The sequence below is a fragment of the Sorex fumeus genome, unplaced genomic scaffold (assembly GCF_029834395.1).
Source record: "Sorex fumeus unplaced genomic scaffold, SorFum_2.1 ptg000032l, whole genome shotgun sequence".
Taxonomy (NCBI): Eukaryota; Metazoa; Chordata; class Mammalia; order Eulipotyphla; family Soricidae; genus Sorex; species Sorex fumeus.
Window position 1 is genome coordinate 10059999 of NW_026606089.1, and position 13975 is coordinate 10073973.

The 13975-nt window shown below is 44.9% G+C and overlaps 1 protein-coding gene across 2 annotated transcripts in view; it reads right to left on the reverse strand.

Moving 5' to 3' along the window:
- Positions 1-13975, reverse strand: part of SFI1 (SFI1 centrin binding protein) — a 98620-nt gene that overhangs the window by 58467 nt on the left and 26178 nt on the right. For both annotated transcript variants that reach the window (XM_056116477.1, XM_056116476.1), the window contains exons 7-8: positions 10494-10611; positions 3065-3167 (exon numbers count right to left, since the gene is read on the reverse strand). In XM_056116477.1, coding sequence (XP_055972452.1) covers positions 3065-3167; positions 10494-10611 — 221 coding nt within the window. The remainder of the gene's footprint in view (positions 1-3064; positions 3168-10493; positions 10612-13975) is intronic.

The window sequence follows — 13975 nt, forward strand, 5'->3', positions numbered from 1 at the left end:
AGATGATTTAGAGGGCTGAAGTGCACACTTTGCAAGTGAAACCCTGGGTCAATCTCTGGTACTATATGGTCCCCAGGGGACTGTCAGGAGCAACCTCTTAGCACTTTTCTAGGAGTAGTGTACAACATAGCCAGATGTGGCCTCAAAACCAAACCAAGGGGCTGGAGACACAGTTCAGTGAGCTGAAGTGCATGGCTTGCATGCAGGAAGCTTGGGTTCAGTCCCTGACACTGCCTGATCCTTGAGTGCCACAAAGAGCCTCTGAGCTAGGAGTAGCCCCTGAGTTTAAGGAATATCCTCAAACCAAAAACAAATAAAAAAAAAAAAACCCAATTTTTTTTTTTTTTTTTTTGCTTTTTGGGTCACACCCAGCGATGCACAGAGGTTACTCCTGGCTCTGCACTCAGGAATAACCCCTGGCAGTGCTCAGGAGACCATATGGGATGCTGGGAATCGAACCCGGGTTGGCCGCGTGCGAGGCAAATGCACTACCAGCTGTGCTATTGCTCCAGCCCCACAAAATCAAATTTTAACAAACAAAAAAGCTCCTTTTTTGGCTATTGATTCTGAGACCTTATGAGTTCAGATGCCAGCAAATTTTATTTTGGCACCAAAGCTTCAACTCAGGGCTTCATATATGCAAAGCATATGGCAACTCTCAGACCTATAATCCCTGGCCTACCTATTTTTTTTTAATTAAAGGGCCAGATAATATATTTTTCTTTTTCTTCCCCCCACCCCACCATCCTTCCCTCCACACCCTGATAATAAATATTTTAGGGTCACAGATATACCATAGTCAATCACTCCAGCAATATTTATTTTTAGGTTTGGGGCCATACTTGGCAGCACTCAGGGATTACTCCCAGCAGGGCCCTGGGAACCATATGAGATGCTGGGGACTGAACCCAGGTCAGCCCCAGGCTCTCAGGCCCTCCATTTATTTTATTTTTTTTCTATTTGGGTCACACCCGGAGATGCACAGGGGTTTCTCCTGGCTCTGCACTCAGGAATTACCCCTGGCAGCGCTCAGGGGACCATATGGGATGCTGGAATTGAGCCCGGGTCAGTTGCATGCAAGGCAAACACCCTACCCGCTGTGATATTGCTCCATTCCCCCATTAATATTTTAGGCCTTGTAAACCAATTTTCTGTTGAAACTATTCAACTGGGCCCTTCTAGACCGCAGTCAAATGCTTTAGCCCTGAGCTACATACATCTTTATGCCATTGTAATCTGAAAGCAGCCTTAGAAAATATATAATAAGGGTAACTGGAGCCCAAAAACAAAATGCCCCCCCCCAAAAAAATCTTTATTTGCAAGGTCTGTGTGTTTTTGATCTCTGATCTACAAATGTATTTGCATGCAATCTGAATACACAGTTTTTACTTGCAAGATTGATGCAAAATGCCACCCAGATAAAAAGATATTATTTCCATACTAACTACATTTTTTTTTTTGCCTCTTCCCTTTGCCTCTTCCCTGTTCTGTTGTCTAGAACGAACTTATCAGTCCTCTGAGTCGCCAACACATAAGAAAGAATGATAGAAACTTAGTCTGTCAAAGGTCACAAAGAAAGCTGTACTACAGCTCAGTTTTGGAACAAAACTTAGGCCTTTATAACTAACCAAAAGCTAGTGTCTACCTTAAAAAAGCACCTTCTTCTTCTTCTTCTTCTTTTTTTTTTTCTTTTTGTCTTTTTGGGTCACACCCAGTGATGCTCAGGGGTTATTTCTGACTCTGACTCAGGAATTACTCCTGGCGGTGCTCCATATGGGATGCCGAGAATCAAATGTTCTGGCCCCTTAACAAATCTTCTGTGTTAGGACTGGAGAGACAGTACAGTAAGTAGGGAAAATGCTTTACATGTGGCCAACCCAGAGTCAATCCCAAGCACAGCCCGGGTACAGATACCGAAGTACATTAATGTAGCCAGAGACAGTCCAAATAACACAAACAAAACAAAATTCTCTACGATAAAAATAAGGTTTTCTCTTTGGTACATCTACACAATGGAGTACTATGTAGCTCTTAGAAAAGATGAAGTCATGAAATTTACATACAAGTGGTACAATATGGAAAGTATCATGCTAAGCGAAATGAGTCAGAAAGAGAGGGATAGACATAGAAAGATTGCATTCATCTGGGGGATATAAAGTAACAAAGTATGAGATTAATACCCAAGAATAGCTGAGATCAGCACCAGGAGGATTACTCCATAACTTAGAGGCCAGCCGGGTATCCTAGAGGAAAGGGCAGTTCAGATAGAGAAGGGAGCACCAAATAAAGGATGTTTGGAGGATCCTCCCAGGAGGGGAGATGCATGTCGAAAGTAGACTATGGACTGAACATGTTTGCCACTCAATGCCTCTTTTGCAGACCACAACACCCAAACGGAGAGAGAGAACACAGGGGATTGCCCTGCCACAGAGACAGGGGGGATGGGGGGATGGGGGTGGGAGGGATATTATCCATGGTGGTGGAAGATGGGCACTGGTGGAGGGATGGGTATCTGATCATTGTATGATTGAAACCAAAGCACAAAAAATTGTAAATCTACAACTTTAAAAAAAATAAAATAAAATAAAGGGGAAAAAAATGCAAAAAAAAAAAAATAAGGTTTTCTTTTTTAACCTTCCCCCTAACCTATTAACGGAAAACAATAACGAGACCCGAAGAATATAGTACTTGTATGTATGTGTCTGCGATGAGCAAACCAAGGACTTCGAACATGTAAATTGAGCACTCTACCACTGAGTTCCATCCCCAACCTATTTCTGTAAATAGAGTCTGTCACTAATTCCTAAACCCCTTCAAGGTCCACCAGTAGCAGAAGCACTCTAAAAACTACTAGGGAGCACCCCCTGTATGCTCTGAGCAGCGGCCTCTGTCTACTGAAGAACTTCTGCTCCCGGCCCCTTCCTCCACTCCCTGTGCTACAGGGAAGGTCCATCATCCTGACGGCCAGTCTTCTGCTTGCGAATTTGGCTCTTCCCTCCGCATGTATGAGTGAAGCTTGACAATATGGACAGAGAACAGCTGACCCCAAGTCTGTGGGACTCACCTGCAGCTGGACACACAGGGCTCTGTGCTTCACTGCTGACGCCTGAAGGGCCTGGTCCACGCGGACCCGCCCCAGCTGCTGCCTCCACTCCTTCCACCAGACCCTGTCAAAGAACAAATCCACGGAGGAACTGGTAAGAGAAGGTCACCCAGAAAACAGAAGGGCTGTGGGGGCAGGACCTCAGAGCTCCCGCCAGCCCCAATTCCTCCCTCCCATGTGGGCATCTCTCCTTGAGCAAATTTTTTCCCCCAATAAGCTCTTCTTAAAGTAACTGCTGAAAAAAAATATCTACAGATAGTCTGTAAGCCGACAACTACGGGTTGCAAACTGATGGTTTTGGTTTTCAGATCTAACCTAAATACTAGACATGCTCTTCTGGCCTACACCACTTTAATTGTTTGATTTTTGTCTGAGGGCCACACCTAGAAGTGCTTGGCATTTATTCCTGGCTTTGTGCTCAGGAACCACTCCTGGCAGGCTCAGGGGACCCTATGGGGTACCAGGGATCGAACCTGGGTCGAACCAAGGAATGTGCCCTACTTGCTGTACTAGAGCTCCAGCCCCAGGTCTATACCAGTATTTGAAAACTCATTCAAATACACTGATTTTCCAAAATAACAGGACCAAAACAAAACAAAAACACTGTCCTCCCGTTATTCATCAATTAGCTTGAGCAGGCCCAGTAATATCTCCATTTTGAGACTTGTTGTTACTATGTTTGGCATATATCACTGTATCACTGTCCTCCCGTTGTTCATCGATTTGCTCCAGCAGGCCCAGTAACGTCTCCATTGGAGACTTTGTTGTTACTGTGTTTGGCATATTGAATATGTCACAGGGAGCTTGCCAGGCTCTGCCGTGCGGGTGAGATACTCTCGGTAGCTTGCCGGGCTCTGCGAGAGGGGTGGAGGAATCGAACTCGGGTCGGCCATGTTGGCTGCGTGCAAGGCAAACGCCCTACCGCTGTGCTATTGCTCCAGCCCTATGTTTGGCATACTGAATATATATCTATATATGTATATATATATATTTTTTTAATATGTCACGGGTAGCTTGGCAGGCTTTGCTGTGTGGGCGAGATATTCTCGTAGCTTGCTGGGCTCTCCGAGAGGGGCGGAGGAATCGAACCCAGCTCGGCCGGGCAGGCTGCACACAAGGCGAACACCCTACCGCTGTGCTATTGCTTCTGGCAACAGGAACAAGTCAGAAAAAATAAAAACCTTTTTGATTTATTTTTTCTTCCGTTTATCCTAAGTGATTCCCTTTTATCCTCAATTTTTTCTTGTGACATGAAAATGGCATTGATGATGTGCTGCTTCCCAAGGAAAGGAAGATTTATTCATACTAGGAAATGTGACGGATGTGCCTTGGGAAAAGGAGCAAGACTCAAGAGGAATTTGGGCCTGTAGGGTACATGGACACTAAGTAAGTTATCGGCGCTTAATGAGAAACACTCCAGAGGTCTCGTTTTTCCCTGTTCCAAACACCTCAGTGTTATTTCCAAATTACAGAAACACTTGGAAGGAACAAAGATTGGGAGCCAGGGCCAGGAGTCAACTCTAGACTCTATCTCACAACAAAACTCCAGCCACACTCTGAGGAGACATTCCCTTGAGCAACCAAAGCAGCCAGAAGAGTGAGTGATAAGCTCAGGGAAATGAGCGTCCACTCCCAAAACTGAATGCTACAACGTGATGAGTTGGAGAAAACAAAGCAAAAGCATCATGGGGCAAGAAAATGTCATACTCAGCATACAATACTTTTGCAAATTTTTATTACCCCACTAATTCTAAATACAGGATTTTTATAAGTTCAATTAAAAAGTGCTATTTGGAGGGGAATGGGGGAGTGGCAGGAGGGATACTGGGAACACTGGTGGTAAAGGGATGGGTACTCGATCATTGTATGACTAAAACGTAATCATGAAGGTTTGTAAGTCTGTAACTGTATCTCACAGTGATTCATTTTAAAAAATGCTATTGAAGGGGCTGAAGAGATAGCACAGCGGGTAGGGCATTTGCCTTGCACGCGGCCGACCCGAGTGCGATCCCCGGCATCCCATATAGTCTCCCCAACACCGCCAGGAATAATTCCTGAGTGCAGAGCCAGGAGTAACCCCTGAGCATTGTTGGGTGTGACCCAAAAAGGAAAAAAAAAAAACTAGATTCTGTTGGAGTACACGGAGCTTAAGTTTATCAGATTGTACCCATCACAGTGCTCCCGAGTCACTCCCATTACTTTGTCTGTCTGTAACCACTTCTATGCTCTCTTCCCCAACCAATTTGTAAGGTCTCATCCTTCTTAGACACTGAAGCTGTACTGTAAGTCAATATTGCCTTCCTCCTCTCCTTATGTCTTTGAGCAGTTTACTTTAATGCAATGTCCTTTTGTATAGATACAGGAAGACAATTAATTAATATTATGCTTTATAACTTAGGAATTGATTGGCTTTGAATATTATTCACTCCTGGGCATCTGCCTTCTCAACTTAAGCCTCAGCTGCCCTCACTTCCTAGTACCCCAAGGGCAGGGTCCCGACGTGGGACTGGATGGAACCAGGGCAAGCCGGTAAGTTATGTGCTACCCTGGCATCGCGATGGGCCAGGCCAAGGTGCCACGATTCTTAACTATAAGTTAAGAGTTTGATCATAGGCAAATGATGTCATGATCCAAAAGTAACGACGAGACTAGGGCCCTGCTGCTAGGAATAGGAAAGATATCTGGCCTGAGCACTGCAGTCTGAGATCGAGATGGCCCTAGGAGAGCAATTCTATAAGCTCAAAGTATTTCTTACTGTGTCCATACGAAATGATTAATATTATGTATGCTTATATGTTGTTTGGACAAGGAGAGGAGAAACACGTCCTAGAAGCAGTTTTCTGTGTGTCCTGACTAGCTTGGATGAGACTGCTTTTTTGGAGATGTAGATTCCAAGCTCTAGCAGACTGGTCTTTGTTGTGCTAATCTAAGTGCTTGTAGTTTGTGAAAAGGTGAGGCCAGGATTACTGGCCTGGGGATGTAAGGAAATAATGTATGTTTGCCGCCTCAGTGTTCTTTCTGTAACTCCTTTTGATGACATCATTATATTGCGCCCTTTAGAGGTACTATGATCTATATAAGGGAGATTTCAGGGCTCTCTGGGGGGACACGTGCATCAGAGCACGTGCATCAGAGAACCTGGGAAGATGGGTCTGAGGACAGAAGCGGAGAGAACAAAGGCGCACATGCTCGAGGATTCCTGAGGCCTCCATGACATACATCTCTTCCATATAATAAACGGCTACTAAGACCAACCAGCTTGGCCTCGTTTCCTTCCTTCGCCTGACCATCGCCATCGACCTCCCTGGAGTGGGGAAGCGGCCTGACCGCCGGCCTTTTTATTTTTTGTGTGTTTACACAAGATTCTACCTTTTCTTTCAATACTTTAAAAATGAAACACATGAGAAATACAAGGTATATGAAGTATGCAAGATAAATGAAGTAATATGTTTATCCAACTGTGCTTCATTAGTTCTATTTTCATTTAAAATATTTTAACAGTGGGCCAGAAAGATAGTATAGTGAGTAAGGCTCTTATCTTGCAAATGGTCAATCCCCTGTTCAGTCTCTGGCACTGCATATGGTATCCTGAGCACTGCCAGGATCCTTGAGACCAGAGCCTAGAGTAAACCCTGAGCAGCACTGGATGTGACCCCAAAACAAAAACAAAACCGAAAAATTGTATTATAAGGGTAAGATAAGCGAAATGTACAGGATTTATGCTGTCATAAAAATGCAAATAATTAGAACACTGCTGCTTCTCCAGTATATGACAAGTTGTATGACAAGTATACGACTGAGTTTCCACATATATAAATTGTTTCTATGACAAATCAGGGATGAAGTACTGCAGGGACACATCTTCACAGAGCAAGTCAAAATGAACAATCTCATTATTCACAGGATTGTGTAGAGCCTTTGCAGGATTTACTTGTTTCCAGCAAGAAGTTGTAGGAGCTTCTTAATGTCTATGTGCACTTCAGTCATTTGTTCTGGATTTCTATCTTGAAAAGCTACACCACTTTAAATATATATATTTTATAGATATTATGTCTATACAGCAGGTTGTGTGCTCGCTTTTCATGAGGCTGAACTGGGTTTGCAGGCATATGTGATCCTACAAGCCTCCACTGCCCCCACACACATATTATTGCTGACACTTAAAAATCAGAGTTAATAGAAAAATCTACCCCAAAAAGGAGATTTTAGGTTTCTGGTCTCTTGTTTGTTTAGGGGTCCACATCTAACACTGCCCAGGAGGATAGATTCTAGGCACAGGCGCTTGGTTCCTGGGGACCACATGTGCTGGGTATTGAATGTCAGGCTAAGCACATGCTACAGCCCTCTGAACCATCTCCCCAGCCCCAGATTTCCAGTCTTGCAGGCTCCCTTCTCTTCCTACTTTCTGACCATGGTTTCTTCCCAGTCTTGGTTTCTTTTCTGCTTACTTTCTACTTTGCTATAGAAAAGCACTGTAGCACTGTCCTCCTGTTGTTCATCGATTTTGCTCGAGCGGGCCCAGTAACGTCTCCATCACTGTGAGACTTGTTGTTACTGTGTTTGGCATATCGAATACGTCACGGGGAGCTTACCAAGCTCTGCAGTGTGGATAGAAAAGCAATGTGAGGAAATGGGAATCTGTTACCTGTCAAATTGTCTTCACTAACCACAATCTGACCTCCTAACCTACGCCATACTAACTGCTTCATTCACTTCAAAATCTCCTACATTACTTCTTTTTTTAAGCACTTAGGGAATTTTAGTTTCCGTGCACACAGTTCCAGCACCCAAAACAGTAACAGGCACATTTTATTCTTGTTTTGGGGTCACACCAGAGTTGCTCATGATTCTGGATCTTCCTGGAAGCACTCAGGGGAACATATGTGGTGCAGGAATTGAATCAGGCTTGGTCAGGTACAAACCAAGCGCCTTATCTCTCCAGTACTACCAGGAACATTTTAAGCCCTTAATAAAAACACTGTGTAAAGAAAATTATGTAAAAATATTCTCATAGACTCTAAAAGAACTGCATTCTGACTAAGCATTTAAAATGTTTGCAGAATAAATTTTAGAAACCTCAAAAAATGCTTCTATTTTTAAATGACTTTTTTTTTTTTTTGGACTTCCCAAGCCGTGTTCAGGAAGCTCAGGGCACTCTCCCAGTGATACTCAGCCAACTCTGCCAGATGGTTCAGTGCTAGGTAGGATTCAAGAATATAGAGTTGCCCAGGCTGTGCAGTACTGGGGACCACCAAGGGCCATCTGGCAGAGCTTGGAAGCCTCCGGGCTATGGGGTGGCCGTGCAGTGCCAAAGATTGAACCCAGGTCGGCTACATGCTTCCTACCCTCTCTATTATGTCTCCAGCCCTGAAATAAAGATGTTTTGTTTGTTTGTTTTGTGTTTTGGTTTTCTTTTTGGCCACATCTGGCAGTGCTCAGGGGTTACCTGGCTCTGTGCTCAGGGATCACTTCTGGCAGTGCTTGGGGGACCATCGGGGACAATGAGGATCGAACCTGGGTCGGCTGAGTGCAAGGCAAGCATCACACCTGCTGGACTATCACTCCAACCCCATGTGTGTTTGTTTATTTGGGGGCCACACCCAGCTGAGCTGAGGGCTGCTAACTCCTGGCTTTGCACTCAGGGATCACTCATGCAGGGCATTTTTTTTTAAGCTATTGGGCCATACCATCCTGTGTTTCAGACTTATTCCTGACTGTGCACTTATGGATCATCCCGGAGGGCCCCGGGGACAATATACAGTATCAGGGATCAAACCCAGATCAGCCGCTTGCAAGGCAGCTGTACTATCTCTCCAACCCCAGAATTGTTCTTTTAATATGGTTCTAGTCTAGTTGGCTGGAGCGATAGCACAGCGGTAGGGCATTTGCCTTGCACGCAGCTGGCCCGGCCTAGACAGGTTCGATTCCTCCACTCCTCTCAGAGAGCCCGGCAAGCTACCAAGAGTATCTCGACCGCACAGCAAAGCCTGGCAAGCTACCTGTGACGTATTCAATATGTCAAACACAGTAACAAGTCTCACAAAAGAGACGTTACTGGGCCCGCACGAACACCTCAATGAACAACGGGAGGACAGTGCTACAGTGCTATGGTTCTAGTCAGGAGTCTAGAGGACACCCAAAAAAACAAAACAAAACAACAAAACAACAACAAAAAAATGTACACTGGAAACAGTTTCATTATGAAGCTGCTCTGGCTTTCAAGGTGGATTAAATCTCCCACTTGGGGACAATAGTGATGAGAAGCAAGGCAGCAGTTTGGAGTATGAGCTTTGGCACTAGAAAGATAAACATGTTGGCTGGTGGGGCTGGAGAGATAGCACAGCAGGTAGGCGTTTGCCTTGCACGCAGCTGACCTGGGTTCGATTCCCAGCATCCCATATGGTCCATGAGCACCACCAGGAGTAACTCCTGAGTGCAGAGCCAGGAGTGGCCCCTGTGAAGTGCCCGGTGTGACTCAAAAAGAAAAAAAAAATGTCGGCTGGTGCAATAATATAGAGGGTAGAGCACTTGCCTTGTATGTGACAGATCTGAGTTCAATCTCTAGCACCCTATACGATTCCTGAGCACCACTAGGAGTGATTCCTGAGTGCAGAACCAGGAGTAAGTCCTGAGCACTGCCAGGTGTGGCCCCAAAACAACGGCAAATAAATAAATAAAAAGATATGTGAGCCTTGGTTTTGCTAATTACAATTTATATGAGCTAAAACAAGCTGATCAACCTTCCTAAGACTTCCCATATAACTTAATTCATGTAATAGTAATCATCTTACAATTTATGGTGAGAATGAAAGTTTACAAAACCCAATCTTGTAGTTGAACAAATGATCACTATTTATTAATTAGATATCAATTATATATATATATATATATTTTTTTTTGCTTTTTGGGTCACACCCAGCCGATGCTCAGGGGTTACTCCTGGCTCTGCACTCAGAAATCACTCCTGGCAGTGCTTGGAGGACCATATGGGATGCTGGGAATCGAACCCCAGTCGGCCGCGTGCAAGGCAAACGCCCTACCCGCTGTGCTATTGCTCCAGGGAGAGCCTGGCAAGCTACCGAGAGTATTCGATATGCCAGACACAGTAACAACTCAATTATATATTTTTTAATTATTTATTTTTTGGTTTTGTTTTTTGGCCACACCCAAAGTATTCAAGACTTATTCCTGGCTCTGCCTTGGGGTCACTCCTGGCAGGGCTCATACGGGATGCCAGGGACTAAACCAGGGTCAGCCGCATACAAGGCAAGTGCCTGTCCACTATACTCTCTCTCCAGCCCCTTCATATAGGTCCTAATGCTGCATCTTCACAGCACAAAGCAAATGTGAGGTAAAACTGATCATGTACAGGACGAATGAACATACTCACCACAAAATATTCTGCTGCCTAAACTCTAGGGCAGTGTTCTGCATCTCATGTTTGGTTCTACGAAAAACCACGTAGATCAACCAGGATTTCCAGGCGTGTCGCATCTTCTGTTTCGCATCTATTTGAACCAAAGAGAGTTTCAAAAGGCAGTGTTGGGAGAGACTGATTATTCCAGGCTGTGATAAAAGCTCAAGGTTCTCTCCTCGTTCCTCTTCCGAACATCTAAATTCCTCTAGCCTTCAAGTGCCCCCTTCTGGAAAAGTTGTGCAGCTCTACAAAATTATTAAGGATGCAAGTACATTTGAAACATTTTTACAAAAATGACATCTATCAACCATTTAAAAGAGTCAATGTACTTCATGGTCAGAACTCAAAAACCCTTATTTTTTAGGGCTATATTTTACAATATTTACTGATAGGAACACAAGAGCAGGGGCTGGAGCGACAGCACAGCGGTAGGGCATTTGCCTTGCGAGCAGGCAGCCTGGCCAAGCAGGGTTCAATTCCTCCACCCCTCTCGGAGAGTCCGGCAAGCTACCTAGAATATCTCACCTGCACGGCAAAGCCTGGCAAGCTACCCGTGACGTATTCAATATGCCAAACACAGTAAAAACAAGTCTCATGATGGAGACGTTACTGGGCCTGCTCGAGCAAATCGATGAACAATGGAAGGACAGTGCGGTGCAGACATCTATAAACCATTTAAGAGTCAATGTACTTCGGGGCTGGAGCAATAGCACAGCGGGTAGGGCGTTTGCCTTGCACGCGGCCAGTCTGGGTTCAATTCCCAGCATCCCATATGGTCTGAGCACTGCCAGGGGTAATTCCTGAGTGCAGAGCCAGGAGTAACCCCTGTGCATTGCCAGGTATGACCCAAAAAGCCAAAAAAAAAAAAAAAAAGAGTCAATGTACTTCATGGTCAGAATTCAAAAACCCTTATTTTTCAGGGCTATATTTTACAATATTTACTGATAAGAACACAAGAGCAGGGGCTGGAGCGATAGCACAGTAGGTAGGGTGTTCGCCTTGCTCACGGCCAACCCGGGTTCGATTTCCAGCATCCCATAGGGTGCCCTAAGCACTGCCAGGAGTAAGTCCTGAGTATAGAGCCAGAAGTAACCCCTGTGCATTGCCAGATGTGACCCAAAAAGCAATAAATAACTAAATTTTTTAAAAAAAGAACATAAGAGCAAAAAGTGAGGGAGAATAATAGAGACAGAACAAGATCAACATGGCTTTATAATTCTTGAAACCATGTGAGAGTGCATGAAGGTTCATTATTCTAATATTTTTTCTTGGTTTTTTGGGTTATAACTTGCTGTATTCTTCTGGCTGCTTACTCCTGGTTCTGTGCTCAAGAATTACTCCTGGCAGTGCTCAGAGGACCATCTTGGGTGTTGGGGATCAAACCCAGGTCAGTCGCGTGTAAGCACCCTACCTGCTGAAGTATGTTTTCGGCCTTTCATTATTCAGCCTTTAAATATTTTCAAATTAAATAGTTTTCCAGAGTTAAGAGAGAGCTCAACAGGATAAATACAAGCTGTATGTGTAAGGGGACGAGGGTTCTGTCCCTGGCACTGCATGGCTCCCCGAACATGGAGACCAGGAGTGACCTCCCCAATACAGAGATGGCAGTAACCCCTGAGCATGCTGAGTGTGTCACCACCCCCCCAAATTTTTTTTTCCAAAAAAAATTCATAAAGATGTGACTCAGTGGTAGGTCCCATGTCTTACAAGTTGTTAAGCCTTGAGTCTGATCCCCATCAAAAAAGAAAAAAAAAAGAAAAAGGAAAGGAAAAAAAAGAAAGAAGAAATGTTCTAAAAATCGCTAAAGTAATTATAGGGGCCTGAGAGATAGTACAGAGGGCATATGCTTGCCTTGCATGTGACTGACACGGGTTCAATCCCCAGCATCCCATATGGTCCCAAGGGGTGATATTAGGTGACAGTGCTGCCAAGAGTGATTCTATGTGCAGAGTTAGGAGTAATTCTTGGCCATTACCAGGTGTGCCCCTCCCCCCCCAAAAAAAATACTGGTAAGTCTGTAGGTGCTGCAACTATGTATTCAATCAATAATCAAACTTCATAATTTTCTTATTATTTATATGCAGAGGTTTTTGGTTTGTTTTATTTGGGGGCCACACCTGGCTGTGCTTAGGGCTTACTTGTGGCTCTGTGCTTAGGGATCACTCCACGGAAACCCTGTGGAACTTGGAGGATCAAATCTAAGTCAGGTTCATACAGGGCAAGCATCCTACCCACTATACTGTCTCTTCAGCCCCTGAATCAGTACTTTCTCCCTTAGATTCCAGAAGGGTTTCTGGGATCAAGTTACAGAGAAGCTGACACTGACCAGAATGAAACTGGTCACAAGATCACTAAGGAGCATCATCAAATAAGCATTGAAACTTTTTTTGTGGCGGTGGGTGAGGGAAGGAGGCACACCCAGCAGTGCTCACTGGGCTGGAGTGCATGACAAAGGGAGAAACAAAATGAAGAAACTAAACAAACGAAAATGATAACAAATGGAATAACTAAGTAAAAACAGAGCTATTTCATGGTCACGGGTAGGAATGTGTAATAGTATTAAGATGTCGGTTCTTCCTGGGAGGGAGACCCCTGTGTGCACAGCCCAAAAACAAGAACAAAACAAAACAGAGAGAAAACACGAAGTAAAGAGCCATCAATTCATCAAAGTCATGGGGTGACATTAGGTGAATGCTACTGAGTGAAAGAAGTCAACCTGAAGAGATTGCCCATGGTGTGACAACTGCCATGGTGTGACTCTGGTTACAGGACTTTCTGGAAAAGGCAACACTATGGTTTTGAGTTTTCCTTTTGGGAGGCTCCCAACAAGTTCTCAGGACCCAATGGGCCCCGCTGGTGATTCTCAGCCAATCATATGCTGATTCCAAGATACAAGAGCAAAGGCATGCTCTGGCCTTGCGGGGCTGAGAATTACCCGGGGCCGCCCCTGCAGTGCTGGGGGCCTCCAGGGCTGCATCCAGTGAAGTTCAGGGGATATGTGGAGCCAGGAATCATACCAGGGTTGGGCCCTGAGATCAGTGGCAGTCAGAGGTCCATGGTGGGGCATGAATGATTGTAAGTTTCATTGTTTTTAGGCCATACTCAGCAGTGCTTAGTACATTCTCCTGGGTCTGGCTCAGGGGTCACTTCTGGCAGGGTGCAGGGGACCATGTATGACAACTTGTGTGGCTCAAACCCGAGTCAGCCAAGTGCAAAGCAAGCACCCTACCTGCTGTACTATCTCTCTGGTCCAGGGCACAGGGCATGAAAATATTGTCTGATAGCTGTAATGATGGGTCCATCTTTTTGTTGGTTTTTTGCGGGGGGTTTTGGGGGGGGAGGAGCCACACCTGGGATGTTCAGGATTTACTCCCGGCTCTATCTCAGTGATCATTCCTGGCGATGCCACAGATTAAACCTGCATCAGCTGCATGCAAGGCAAGCATCCAAACCAC